Source organism: Filicampus tigris, chromosome 6, assembly GCF_054856515.1.
Source record: "Filicampus tigris isolate MCC_2025a chromosome 6, RoL_Ftig_1.0, whole genome shotgun sequence".
In the NCBI taxonomy this organism is placed as follows: Eukaryota; Metazoa; Chordata; class Actinopteri; order Syngnathiformes; family Syngnathidae; genus Filicampus; species Filicampus tigris.
This window is the reverse complement of record NC_141222.1, coordinates 29,128,473-29,142,886: the sequence shown is the minus strand read 5'-3', so window position 1 is coordinate 29,142,886 and position 14,414 is coordinate 29,128,473. Positions and strand designations below refer to the sequence as shown.

General features: G+C 52.2%; 1 protein-coding gene across 2 annotated transcripts; it reads right to left on the bottom strand.

The window, feature by feature from the left end:
- Nucleotides 1-663: 663 nt before the first annotated feature.
- Nucleotides 664-13,788, bottom strand: LOC147146671 (apoptosis-stimulating of p53 protein 2-like). 2 transcript variants are annotated; one of them, XM_086032642.1, is made up of 18 exons: nucleotides 13,546-13,788; nucleotides 10,144-10,291; nucleotides 9,707-9,808; nucleotides 8,449-8,510; nucleotides 8,280-8,381; nucleotides 8,023-8,188; nucleotides 7,308-7,510; nucleotides 7,048-7,173; nucleotides 6,778-6,967; nucleotides 6,607-6,696; nucleotides 5,819-5,907; nucleotides 5,387-5,735; nucleotides 3,914-4,566; nucleotides 2,897-3,034; nucleotides 2,688-2,821; nucleotides 2,244-2,410; nucleotides 1,369-1,568; nucleotides 664-824 (listed from the first exon to the last, which is right to left on the bottom strand). In XM_086032642.1, exons 1-18 carry the CDS (start codon nucleotides 13,552-13,554, stop codon nucleotides 783-785), a joined length of 2,970 nt encoding a protein of 989 aa, XP_085888768.1. In that variant the 5' UTR covers nucleotides 13,555-13,788; the 3' UTR covers nucleotides 664-782. The 2 variants fall into 2 exon arrangements, with proteins under 2 accessions (XP_085888768.1, XP_085888766.1); XM_086032640.1 differs by having other exon boundaries at nucleotides 7,048-7,215; nucleotides 13,546-13,783.
- Nucleotides 13,789-14,414: the final 626 nt, after the last annotated feature.

Genomic DNA, 14,414 nt, shown 5'->3' with positions numbered 1-14,414 from the left:
GAACCATAACAACCAGCAGAAACAAAACTTTACAACCACAACCGGAGGCGCTGAAACCATGAGAACCGATGAAAGTAGTATTACCAGAACTAACAGTACCACGACCACCAGAATCGCAAGATCAAAACCTGAACCGTACGAACCTCCGGACCCCGTACCGCCACAACGACCAGAACCACCGACAAGAAGCACTAGAGCCAGGAGAATCAGAATCGGTCACATCAAAGATCATGTGGCGTGGGGTGTGCGCCGCGCCCGCAACCAAGTCCGCTCGCTGATCCGGATTATTCCCGCTGGCCCGCCTACAAGAAGATTCAGACTCAATCGGGCGGACCGGCGCGTCTTCACCTTTGACTTTGTTTTCTTGGTCAGCACTTTATGACCCGCGTCGGCCAGCCCAGTTTCTGCAGCCACCTTGGCTGACTGGTGAAAGCTTGTGCAATCTAAAATGGGAATTTTGAATGTGTTCCACGTGAAATATGAACTTGATTTTTGTCATTTTAAAGTTTAGCCAACTAGCCTAGCCTAGCATGTGACTAGCGTGCCGGAAAAGGCAGCTTGTAGTTTTTCAAATGAGTCAGTCCGTTCCTGAAATGAAGACGCTTGGTATTTGTTTACCAGAAAGAATTGCCCAAGCATGAATAAGTAGAAAACATGCAAAGCGGGTGTCAAAATGTGACTTTTATTGTGTTTGACACATAAAAAAAAGAATAAATAGAGAGTGGACAGCAACTTGGCGATCACTTGGAAGTTTCTTGGGGTTTCTCAGGAGTCCATCTCCGCTACGCCAGACTTCTGTGTCGGGGGCGGATCCTTGGATAGAGCTGACGGGGAGAGGCGGGGCAGGGCAGATTGAGCATACCGTATTTTTCTGACTATAAGGCGCACTTATACTCCTTTTTCTCCACAAATCGACCGTGCGCCTTATAATGTGTGGGTGTGCCATATGTATGGGTGTTGCGTCAAGAATCGTTTGATTGCACTAATTGCCTCAAAAGTTGAGAATACCATCGTTTTTGCCCGGGCCTGTTTAATGAGTCTTTTTTTTTTTACAAATAATTCTGTTGAGCACAATTAAAAGGTAATGTCTTATTTTCCCTGGTTCATTTTCAGAGCATTTTTAGTCATTATTTTATTTTGTCAGACTTTCTGAAAGCACTGTGGGTGTTCATTTCATGAACAGAGAGGTACCTGCAGTACCACTATGTCCATGCGTGTCGATGGATTTTTGTGGTGTGCCATTAACATGCTGATCAGGAATATATGTCGGCATCCAACCGCTCCACGGATAAGCTGTACTATCGCGAAGCGGTCCTTGGCGGAAAAAGACTGAGGACTACTTGCTTTCGAGTATTGCCAGTTACTGACCCCGAGCAGGTTCCTGGCTACCAATCCCTGGCGATCCCCGCAGCGCGCCAACCACCAGTCGCCGTCGGCCTCCTCGTCCCGCCTCAACACCGTCAGGCAGTCCCCCGTCTGCAAGGGCAGCTCGTCCTGGCTTTGGGCCTCGTAGTCCCAGAGGCCGTAGACCACTCCCCGGTTCATGATGCCCATCTTGTCCTGAACGCCTGCGCGCAAACACTCGGCTGTTAACAGATCTCATTCATGCTTTCATTCACGATGGCCCCCGCAGATCATGACCAAATTCAGTTATTGATTTGTTGAAACTCCTCATGTTCATTCATCCATCTGTCCATCCGTGGCACGATCCATTTACGGACGCTCCCCTCGCTCTCATCAATTCAGCCACTTATTCGTAAGAACCTCCTCGAATGCATCCACTCCTCGTTATGACAACCTTCTCAAAAATGGCTCCTCAATCGCTCAGAAAGGGTCCTTCGTCTGATATGGCAACCTCCTGAGCTCACTGTCGTTCATTCGTAGGACCCACCTCCTCACATCCATCCTATCGTTTGCGACTGCTTTATCCAGCCATTCATTCAAACAAACGACCTCAAATCATCCATTCAATCGCTCAACCATTGATGACAACCTCAGACGCATAAAGTCATACTTGACTCCATTCGTTCACAGGAACCCCGCCTCAGAATTTGTCATTCATTCACATCCTTTCACCCATGAAGGAAAGCTCCTCAGATCATTGTCACTTATTCACTCATTCACTCATTCATGACAACCGCATCAGATGATTGGCCAGAACCTTCTGTCATCCGTTCATTGAGGAAGTCATTCGCACGCTGCCTCACTCTTTCTTTCATTCATTCCGTGTTGCCGTCGCTGACCGTAGAGGAAGTGCGAGCACTGAGCGTATCCGTCGTCCATCTCCTCACATTTGTCGGCGGGCGTCTGCGCGTCGCTGAGCGTCACGGCCAACGCGGCCGCACCGCTCTCCACCAGCAACTTGCACACCTCCACATTGTTGCACGAGGCGGCGCAGTGCAGCGGCGTCCTGGGCAATCACCACAACAGTAACCAGACCAAAATTTCAGAGACACACACACACACACACACACACGGACAAAAGTGCTCGGAACCCCTCTGTTCGTGAAAGAAAATAATAGTAGCTTGACAATTTAGAATCACCACGAAGGCATTTCTAGTCGACATTTTAGGAACTATCGAGGCCCACTGTATTGAAAATCCCCACGTAGTGTTTAAGCGAGTCAGGGATGAGTCCGGGATCTCCAACGCGGCCCTGCCAAGTGAACGGTCAGAATTTGCGGTACCAGCCGTCGCTGTCGGCAGCGTTGACGTTGACGCCGAAGTGTACCAGGAAGCGCACGATGCCGGCGTGCCCGGCGCAGACGGCATTGTGCAGGGCCGTGATGCCTTCGTCGTTGGCCCCACTGGGATCGTCCACCTGGAGACAAACAAGGACGGAGGACGTCGACATCTCCGTCCTCCACGATGACTCCAAAGACGTCGGCGGGCTCACTTCATAGATGACCCTCTGGACCAGGTCGTACTCGCCCTCCAGTGACGCGTCCAGCAGGATGGCCAAGGGGTTGAACTTGACACGCACGGTCCGGTCCGCCGGACCTGAGGCCGGCGTACGGAGAATGGACTTCTTTCCCTGGAGGAGGTCAACGGCCTGAGTTAAACGTCAGTGAGAAGAAGAAAAAGGAAACGTGGCATCTGCCACATTCATGAGCAGCGCCTCAGAGCCATTCGTTCGTTCATTCATTCATTCATCCATCCCTCTTCCGTCATGAAAACGTTGTCAGATGCATTCATTCGTCAAACCTCTTCATCTATCTATCTATCCATATTCTTCCACGGGGCAGCAGCTTTAGCAGGGAAGCCCAGACCTCCCTGTACCCAGCCACTTCAAGTCCTCAGCTCTTTCAAGTGGATCCGGAGACGTTCCCAGGCCAGCCGAGAGACATTATGTCTTTATTGTGTCCTGCGTCGTCCCTGTGCCCTTCTCCCGTTGGAACAGCTCAGCGGGGGCGGCTTCCAGGAGACGTCCTAACCAGATGCCTGAGCCACCTCACCCGACTCCTCTTGATGCGAAGCCTGGACAAAGGGCAGTTCTGGCACAGTCCGGCACGCACAGTTCCAGCGTGGTTCCCGCAATGCAAAGCAAAAATCGACACCGGTCGCGTAGCGACCAAACGGCCTGTATCAAGGGGTTCGGTATCCCATAGTCTCAAAGCACCATCCCACGAGGGACACAATCGAAGGCCTTCTCCGAGTCCACAAAAAACGCAAAGATACAGGTGCACTGTTCCACCGTTCCACGGCCAGGACAAAAAACTGTACCTGCTCTTCAGATTCATTCGTGAATTCATTTTCACGAGAACCGCATCAAGTCCATTCAGTCATGACAACCTCATCAGAGCCGTTCATGCGTTCACGGATGAATTCATTCAAAAGAACCTCCTCCGATTCATTCACTCATGAGAACCTCAGAAGAAAAAGAAGCAGCAGCCACGAGACGTCATTGACTCACCATCGCCTGTCCTGTGACCTCAGGGGTCCTCAGCTTGAGGGTGGCCTCCCCTTCTGCGGGGTCAGGTTGAGGCCGGTAGGGGGGGAACTCGTCCCCCGTGACGGGCCACACCGCTTCCCCTTTGACATCCCGATTGGACGGCGGGGTACGGCAAGAGGCAGAGCTGGAGATTGGAGATCGTGGGGGCACAGGGGGCGGCGTGCCAGTGTCTTCTGGGCTCTCGGGCTTCTGAACCACTCTGTCACTCGTCCCAACATGCTCTGCGACCGGGTCTTGGGTTTCCATGGGGATGGTCTCCATGGCAGCCAGGGTGGTCTTCTGGTAAAGAAGCTTCTGGATGTTGGGTCCCGCGGGGCCTTCGGGCTCCGCGATGGAGCTGCGTTTCTTCAGGGGCCGGGGGGCATGGTGGCGCCGCCGCAAGGCTTCCAGATCGGCGTCGCCGTGATTCCTGTGCGGATTGGTCAGGAAGGGCAGGAGCTTGGTGGGGCTGAGGGGGCGAGGGCCGGCTCGCTCCGTGGCAGGCTCCGCCCGGGAAGCGTCATCTTTGGCCTGGAAACCGCTGTCGACGTCACCCCTCTTGGAAGATCCGGAGTTGATGGCACCGCTGTCGGACCGCTGTCCTGCGCTGGCTAGGAGCACTGGTTTACCGTACACTGTGGAAAGAGACAAGTGATTAGCATGGAAGATGGGGATCAAAATATAGCAAAGCAGATTAAGGAGGACAACGGCCATCGCCCTGTAGCCCAGGAGGGATCGATCCAACATTGGGATCTGCTCAACATGCAGTTCATTCAACACAGTTAGTTAGTTTGTTTTCTTTTAGCTTTTTGTTGAGCTTTGGCTCGCACCTGGCTCAAACAACTGCGGATCCTACCCTCGCGTGCAGGGTCCGGGGTCATCCTTTAAACGCCCTTGAAGCCAGTGCAGCTTATATGATTCTTTTTACAATTCGTGTAGGCCTATTTGCCGACCTGATGTCCCTGCTGTCGGCCAAAATGAAGAGCAAAATGGTTGATGTGTATTTCCAAATAGGGAGTGCATTATTTTAGAAACGGACCCAATTTGGTTTAAGACGTCCTACAGATGACTTCCACAGGCCTTGAAAGCAATTGTCGGGGCACGGCCCACTCAGAGCTTCCCGTTTATCGGTCCCCTTTGGAGGACGGATCTGAAACGGTTGTCTTTGTTCACCACGCTTGTATATGCGAGCTCTTCCTTCAGCATCACCGCCCGACACCCACGCAAAGGAACTAGAGATGGCACTGAGCAACATCTGCCGCTCGACCACACTCCAGTTCAGCACGGAAAAGGAACCGCCACCGATTAGCGCGCTGTGCTTGCTGGGCATGTTGCTCCGAGTCACTATCGGGGCTACAATCTGATACCGACCATCTGCGAATGTGGACAAGAGAGCACATCTGCCCTCTAGCACCCGGAAAAACCCGGAAAGCCAAAAAGCCCCTTGGTTATCACCTCGCGTTTGACAGCGTGGAAGCGTACTGGACTGGTAGCTCTTTCCAAGCGCGCTCTGCTGCGTGTACATGGAGTAGATAGATGAGGCCGCCGCTCTCGGAGGCTTCTGCAGCACCGGGGACAGGGGCTCCAGGGGTTCCCGGGAATCCTGGGGCTCCAGGGTCTCGGGGGTGTAGGGTTGCACGGCGGCGGCCGGGGGGTTCTCCTGCTTGTGGGCCAGTGGGAGGGCGGCGCTTTGAGGAGCGCCCCCGGATGCTCTCACCGTTCCAGGGAAGGTTTCGGTGTTGCAGGCAGGCTGGGAGAAGGGTGGCGGCCCGCAGACAGATTTGGTATGAGAGGTGCCTGGATCCTAACACAGAAATGACACAAGTAGAGTTCTAAATGGTTCGACGCAGTGAGAATGTCACAGGTTTCACCGGAATCCGCCGCTACCTTCTGGTTCCGGAGCGGCTTCTCGGTCGTGTGATCGTTTCGTGAGGGAACAGGCGGCGGGACGTTGGAACCCTTGCAGGAGTCGGTCTCTGCGGACAGAATATCATCAAAGCTTGAGTTCTTGAAGCTTGGTTCTGATACGCACGTATGGATTTTTCACTTCTGAAAAGATTTGGCATCTGTGACAGAGCCCACAAATGTAAATGAACAGTTTGAACAGCTTTGCGTTGTAGTGTGTGTGTGGTGCGCTCCGATAATCTCAACACGGAGCACCACACGCAGATTGAGATTCTCTTCCAGCGCCGATCTCCAAACAAGTCGAAACGAGTCCTCCGAGGACTACGCAAGAACGTAAAGGCCCGGTGTAAAGGCCCGGTTAGGCGCTGACGTTTGCCGAGCGTTGTGAAAATGGCAAGCAGACCTGCTTTGGAAAATACTTCTTTCCATCCGTCCAACCCACTTGGATCCCAAAAAAACACATATTTGCTTTTATTGACTGCCGCTTCCTGGTTGGTCAGTTAGAGCGCCTCTTTGAGTGGTTACATTCTCTTCATCTCACAGTTCACAGAGTCAAATGACTCCAGAGCCGTCCGTCAGCTTTCCCCACGCGGGAATTTTTTGGCTCGGGAATACTGAACACATTTCATATTTAAGACTGCTGGCCCACTACCCCTTTCAGAGCCAATTATGGTTACAACTGCACTTTGAATGCATCTCAGGCGGAAGGATCATCTTGGAGACCGAAACATCCTCGGTACGATCGTGCTACTGTTGTTGTTCTTGTTGACCTGAGACGTAGCGGCGCAGGTTGGCCACGCGGGGCAGTGTGGAGGAATGCGTGGGGGGTCCGTTGAAGCTGCTCCAATCTTTATTGACAGCTGCTCACAACACAAGGACACACGTGATTGGTGTGCATGCAGATCACACGGCACTTTGAGCGCACGGCCACTTCAGCGTACCTGAAGCCGGCTTGAGGGGCCGGGGAGGCGGTATCTTCGGGGACAATTGGTGCGGCGGTAGGGTGGCGCTGCCGCTCGGGTAGGTGGGCTTCGGTGGCAAAGGCGGACCCTGACGGGACGACTGGATGTACGGCCCCACCGCCGCCACCTTGGATGTGGCGACCTGAGAGGCCGCGCTGTCCAAGGGCGCCTGCGGAAGTCCACCGACACGAGGACATACAGTATCTCAGCTTGCGCATGTCACATTAGCATAGCATGATCTCCACTCACAGGCGTGGCGTTCTCCTTGTGCTGCAGCCCCGCCTTCTTTTTCCAAAGGCGCTGACGCAGCTCGGCCACGCGTCGCTCCATGGTCGCCACCTCTTGGTTCTTCCTGCTCAGCGCCTCCCTTTGTTGCTGCAAGCGAGAGTTCTGCTCCTGGTTCAGTCGGTTCCTCAGCTAGGGGGCGGGACGTGGAGATGCAGCGCCGCAACGACTTAGCGCGGGACAGGTTTGTTAGTGCGCACCGTGAGAGTCTTCCCCGGCCTCACCTGCAGCTCCCCGCATAGCCGTTCCAGCTTGGCGGAGGAGGAGGAGGAGGAGGAGGAAGAGGAGGAGGATGAGCCTCCGCCTTCCATCCTGCTGCTCCTGAGTGCCTCCAGCTGCTGGCGCAGCTGCTCCACGCGGGCCACGCCCACCAGTAGTTCCTTCTGCTTCTGCTGAAACAGTGCGCTCATGTGCTCCACCTCTGAACCTGAGGAGAATAGGTGGCCTCAGTGCGGTCCACTCAGCGTTCCCCTTCCCCGGGAAATATTCTAGAACCTCTCTACTATCGGTGTGCCTTCTACAACTTTACACTTGACTTCTCTAACCCTCTACTTCATTTCCCGGCCTTCTCCTTGGCTTCTCCAACCATCTGAGTAACTTCAAACACCTTTCAGGTGTTTGGACCTGTGATTTCTAGACCCTGCTACTTGATATTGACACCACTCTACTTCTAGAACCTTTGACTCAGCTTCCAGAACCCACCTACAAGACTACAATAGACTTCTAGAAACCTCTGCTCAATTCTTGAAACCTTATTGTGCACTTGTAGAACCTCCAAGCATCTTCTAGAACATGCCTTTTGATTTCTAAAACCTTCTGCTCAACTTCCAGGACCTTCCCGGTGCCTATGTGCCTTTTAGAACCTTCCACCTGACTTTTAGAACCTTCACTTTGACTTGTAGAGCCAAGTCAGTCTGACTTGTAGGACCTTTTGCTCACCCAGCTTGCTGTTGGTGACGCGCTTGAGCTCCACTTGGCCCCTGATGGCCCGCACACGCCGCAGTTTGGCCTCCTGCTTGACGGCGTTCTCCCGAAGCTGTCGCACGCACTCCTCCTCCAACGCCTCCCGGCGGTCCTCGTAGCTCAAATGCCGCAAACGTCGCTCCTGGGGGAAGGCAAAGGGCGGTGACAGCGTCAATGAGATCACATGGTTGTCATGCTGATGCCACAGTGATGACGTCGCGATGTCATCAAACCTTGGAGGCCAGCAGCTGTTGCCTGTCGCGGATGTTCCGCTGCTGTCGGTCCGCCAGATCCTTCAGCTGGCCCAGCGCCGCGTGGGGATGAGGCGGCGGCACCTGCGTGTGTTCGCAAACGTTTAGCTTGCTAACGGGTGGATCGTCGGGCTAGGCTAACGCCGGTCACCTCGCCATCCTCGGCAGTTGTGTCACCTCGGCTCATCGTGTGCTCCGCTGGCCCGCGCGCGCCTGAACACAAACATGCTGTAGCTTAGCATCGTTATCCACATTAACACCAGCTCATAAATGAGCATAACAAGTAGACAATCATGGATCCAGAATACCGCAGCTACACCACCTCTTGACTTCTACAATCTTCCATTTGATGTCTCCAATCTTGACCTTTCCCTTCATGTAATGGTGTCGACATGGCTTCAAGAACCTTCCGCTCCACTTGCTGAACCTCCTGCTCATCGTCGACATTTCCATTTTCTTGGCGCCTTCTACAACCTTCATCTTAACTTCTGTAAACTTCCACTGAAATTCCGAGACCTACGTATCTATCCCTGCTAACAACTCCAGGGTAGGCCAGCATGGTTTAGTTGTGTTTTCGTGGTGGTCTTGCTGGCGTCACCAGCTACTGGGGGGGGGGGGGGGGTTAGGGGGGACTGACAGCAGCTTGCGGCAAAAGAACAAGAAGCAACCAAGATTCAAATCACCGAACCTTTGAGCCACCCAGCAAGACCAGCATGCCGTTGTTGACCTGCTGGTACAGTAGCTGGTGACACCAGCAAGACTCCAGCGGTCACCAGCTGCCGGCAGGGTTCCAGGCAACATGCCGGACCGGTCCTGCTGGGCGGCTGTGACTCAGTTCATAGAGCAGGTTGCTCAGTGGCCAAAGGTTCAGTCGCTTGTTCGAATCTTGGCTGTTTTGTTCTTTCTTTTGCTGCAAGAAAAGAAAAAGAAAATCACTAAAAGAGCCTTTTCCCAGCGGAAAAACATCTCCGGACTGAAGACTGCCATGCTCCAAGCAGAAACGTATCCATGCTTTCACCTCCAGTAGACCTGGTGAGTGTAAGTCTCTCCCTGGAAAGAGCTTCAAACAGCTGCAGCTCCTTCAGAACGCCGCAGCTCGGGCTCCGACCACAACAAGGCGATCGCAACATACACTAGGACTCCAGGATCTACACTGGCTCCCAATTAACTGTAGAATAGACTTGAAAATGTTGCTCCTGGTCCCAATGCTTTGGGTCCTGAAGACATTTGTGAAATGCTGATTGAATCTCAAGCCTGTGGGGCTCTGTGACCTGCACACTCGGTCGGGTCAATGAGAGGAGCTCAGGGTGGTGCATCCTCCCAATGGCTAGACCTTTCTGCTTGCTTTTTAGTCCATTGTGTGCTGAACACCAGCTAGCGTACAGGCTAACATACTTTTGTGTGTGTACCTGTGTGCGGCAGGCGTCTGAGTAGGTAGGATACATCCCCCCGGTGCTGCCCCCAACGCTGCAACACCTCCATCATCTTCTCGTCCTCCCCGACGACGCGTTCTGCTTGGCACAAAGGTAGTTTCGTGTCAGTTCCAAATCCCTACTGGACATCAATTGAGCTGTATTGTTCTGAAAATGGATTTCTTCATTGAGCGCATGAAATTGGATCACTGATTAATTGTAACTACAATTAAAACCAAGCAGGTTCAATCATTCTCTTGATCTCGACAAATGGATTTTACATTTTAGAAACGATCTTGGTCCACTCTATCAAATTCAATTTCTCGTCTGTCGGTGTGCGTGTGTGTGTGTGTGTGTGTGGGGGTGTGTGTGCGTGCGTGCGTGGGGGTGCGTGTGCGTGTGTGTATGTGCAGCAGCGCCTGCCGCGAACAGACCGTCTCCCCTCCAGGACTCGGTGATGCAGCAGCGGTTCTCTCCCGGTTCCTTACACAAGTGGAGCACGTCCCCGCAAAGCGTGTCCGGCGTGACGGGAACTTCGCAGCAGTTCTGCGGCCCGCCGCCGAGGAACACGCTCACAAACATCTAGGACAAAACAAGTCATGTGACTGACAGTGGTATACACGCGCTAACACGGTCTTGCTCACGACCAATGTTGTGGTGGTGACAGGCGTCAAGAGGTCAAGACCAAACAACAAAATTGCCACTTTGCAGCCGGCCGTCTGCTAGCCTGGCATGACAGCTATGCTAGCTATGTAAAAATGACCTTTGATCTTCCTCGTGATGCTCTCTGACATGTGGTTTGGGCTTTGACAGGAAGTGTTGGCTGGACACCCTGGCCATGCGACCACGTGCTTCATAAGCCTAACCCTAACCCCCTGACCACGAGTGAGCTGCCAGATGTTCTCAAGAAGTGAAGTTAAGGTGTCAAGACTTGAGCGGAAGGGCCTTGGAGTTGAGTAAAAGGTTCTAGAAGTCAAACAGAAGGATCTAGAAGGCATGTCGACTGCAAAGGTTTTCAGAGATTGACTAGAGGCCTCTTGAAGTTGACCATAAGTTTCTGGAAGTCAAACGAAAGGTCCCGAAAGTTCAGTAGACACTATTGGAGCATCAAGGAGTCAAGCACAAGGTTCAAGAAGTGGATGATAAGGTTCTGAGACTTGAGCAGAAGGTTCTAGAAGTCAGGCAAGAGGGTTTTGAGTTGAGAGTGAAGCAAAACGTTTTGGAAGTCAAACCAAAAGTCAGGTTGGATTTTCTAAAAGTCAAATGAAGGCTTGTAGATGGCACATAGGCACCGGGAAGGTTTGGGGAGTTGAGCATGAAGGTTCTTCATGTTGAGGAGGAGGTTCTAGAAGTTGAGTAGACACTCTAAGATCTTCTAGACTCAAAGCACAATGTGTTCAAGAAGTGAAGTAGAAGGTTGTAAGAGTTAAGCGGAAGGTTCTCAAAGTCAAGTTGAATGTTCTAGAAGTCAGGTGGGTTTTTTTTCTAGTAGTCAAGTAGAAGATTCTAGAAATCAGGTGGGATTTTCTACAAGTCAAACAGAATGTTCTGGAGGTCAAATAGATGTTTTGGGGTCTGAAGCGAGCCTGCGTGGCTGCCCTACTTTGGGAGGCCGAGGAGAAACGGAGCAGAACGGCGCGTTGGCGCAGGTGTTCCTCCTCCTGGCTTTCCCAAAAGGAGGTCAAGACTGTTGGGGGAGGGTAAGTCAAGATCAGGGCGGGAAGTATGGTGCTCGCTAGTTAGTGTAGCGGATCACAAAGATTTGGGGGGGTGGCCATGTGACAGCGTCGTCATCTGGGCTGGGATTAGGGACCCCCGCTGTGGGGGCACACCATCACAACAACATTCATCCATGCATCGAGCCCATCGTCACGAAGGGCCCCTGAGGGTGAACGGCGAACCAAAGCCCGCTAGCTTAATGCCAACGTAGGATGTGAAATGCCATAGAGGTGCTCATGAAAATGAGCATAGCCGTCGTGGTGATTAACAACAACAACGACATACGAGCGGCCGCTTCCCCTCCTTTTCTTCAGACGTTGATTGATGAAGCGGGTGGCGTGTCTTCCAGTAGAGCTCAGCGCTGCCCGGCACCTTGTGGTACAATGCGCTACTACACTCCAAGCGTGCAACTCCGAATTGGGATTCATCTGTCGACTGTCAAAAGCCTTCAAAACAAATGCTTATGAACCTGTGTTTTCACAGTGTTACGGATCTCAACGTGTTGCCGTGGTCACCGAGCAGCTGCTCGCCACAGGTCACTTCTTCACAACGTGCTGTTGGCGGCGCCCACGCCTGCAGCCATATGGGAGACAGGTCACATGACCGCCGGATTAACATGCACGCACGCACACACGCTGTTGAGGATTAGAGGAGATTTTCCTTGATTAAAAACGACACAAACGAACGTCAGCGCCGGTTCGGAGGACGACCGGGAAACTTGTGGTCTGGCCCGTCACAACGCTGTCGATCCAACGTGACGGGCAGGCAACCAGCGGCGAGCTTTCAAGTTGCCAGTTTGACTCGGACCGCTACTTCCTGTTTGCTCCAAGACCAAACAATGTGTTGCCCAGCAACCATCCCCAGGTGGAAGGAACCGGAAAAGGCCAGCTAATAAATTCCAGACTACAAAGTTTACAAGTGTTGTCAGGTCAGGTCAGGTCAGGTCAGGTCAGGTCAGGTCAGACCAACCCCACGAGCTTGTCTCATTGGCTGAGCTGCCGCGTAGTCCCGCCTCCTCCGAACACCCAAGCACGCGTCCGGCGTGGACGAAAGACGGAAAGGAATCTTGTCCACTTCCGGAAATGGAAAATTTCCCCACTGTGGGATCAATAAAGGCATTCTTATCTTAAACGTCTGCTAGAACATTCAACTTGACCTCTGCGACCGCATAGCCAACTTCCAGAGCCTTCGACACGACTAGCTCTTCTAGAACCTTTGCTGAACTCTGAATGAATCCTTCATTCTTGAACCTTGCGCTCGAGTCTGAGAACCTCTTCATGTCCAGGACTTGCACTCAACTTCAAGAGACTTTGGCTTGATTTCAAGCAACTTCAGCTGAACTCTTGCAAGCCTTCCTAGTAGCAGTGTGCCTTCTAGAACCCTCTGGAACCTTCTTGAACGTTGGGAAAACTGCGCCTGCCTTGTAGAATGTTCCACTTGACTTCTAGAAATCTTCGACTCAGCGGCCAGGGGCTTGCAAAAGACTTGTAGAACCTTCTGCTGAACTCTTACTCACTCACTTGGGTCGACACTGGATTTTTTGAAGCTTGGAGAGCCTCCCAGTGCCTCCTCAACGTGTTGTCCAAACGTTTACAAATGTATGCATGGGCGGAGAAATAATACATAAATGAATGGATGAACAAATGGATGGATGACTAAAGAGCGAACGAATGAATGAATACATGATAGATGATGGCTGAATGAAGGAAATAAGGATGGATGGATGATGGAAAGATGGGAGGAGGATTGAAACGATGAATGGGTGGATGTATGAACTGAAGAATTTAAGCAGGGGTGCGTGGATGGATGGATGAGACGCGAATGGATGAATGACAGAATGATTGGCAGATGAGTGAAAGGATCAGTGGATGACGGAAGGGTGAGCCAATGGATGACTGACAAGAGAATGAATGATAGATGAGAGAACGAGTGGATAGATAGCTAGGCAAATGAATGACAGGATGAATGGCAAGGAATGAATGGATGTCTGCATAAGTGAGTGGAAGAATGGATGAAACGATGAATGGATGATGCCGGCTGGAGGCGCTCCGTCACCACTTGACAAAATCCATCAAGCCATCCAACATTCGGCGCTATGTGACAGATGGTCGGCTCACCGGCATCATGGTGTCGGCGCGCTGCGAGTCACATGACCTGTTGACGCCCGTCCGCCATCACGTGACCGGCTGGCTTTCGCATCCAAACGTGTCGAGGAAGTCACCGAGCCGAGCCTGCCTGCCTGCCCGCCCGCCCGCCTGCCCGCCCGCCGCTCATCTGCGGAGCAGAGCGACACTGACGACGACCCTGGCCTCGGCGCGAACATCTCTCAGCCTGCCTGCGCCCGTGGATCACCACAGCAAGATCCGGTTGGGATTTTCAAAATAAGATTAGCCCTAAGCCCTACAAAACGGCTTCCTGTGTTGTGACATCTTTTTGGTGGACTATTTCAGCACAATTCTATCCATCCACCCATCTATTGTAATTTCGAAGGTGTAAGCGGCGCTTGATAGGGCTGTGATGAATTTCAACGGATTGCAGCTCTTCTCTTCCTCGTAGTTTCCTAGCAACAGTGTTGCTAGGAACAGCGGCAACAGAACAGCAAATGGGACAGTGTCCCTTTTATTGTGAACACGGAAGTAGCACTTGGAAGGAGCGAACGGCAGAACCAAATTATGCGAAAGCGCATAACATACTGTATTGTGAACGGAAAAGTTCATTCTTTTTATGGTTTATGTCGTAAACTGTGTGGAGTAGGGCAAGCATAAAACGGAAAAGATTAAAATCATTGTGAGGGCTGCAGAGAATTATATGGGGGTGAAACGTGTCTCATGGGAACAGATAAATAAAGGCCTAGAAGTAGGAGTTTCAGGGCAAGGGACATACACGTCGTGTTAATATTACAATGGCATGCAAGAAGTTTAATTTCAAATGGACAGGAGTTTAAAGGGTTTATTAACGGACTAGCAAGGCCACCTGATGTTATTTG

What these genes read in the sequence shown, in the direction of transcription:
- LOC147146671 (XM_086032640.1), bottom strand. An exon ending in GGCTATGCGGGGAGCTGCAG is followed by an intron (nt 7,216 to 7,307) that starts GTGAGGCCGGGG and finishes CCCGCCCCCTAG; the next exon opens with CTGAGGAACCGACTGAACCA. An exon ending in TAGCCAGGAACCTGCTCGGG is followed by an intron (nt 825 to 1,368) that starts GTCAGTAACTGG and finishes TCTCCCCGTCAG; the next exon opens with CTCTATCCAAGGATCCGCCC.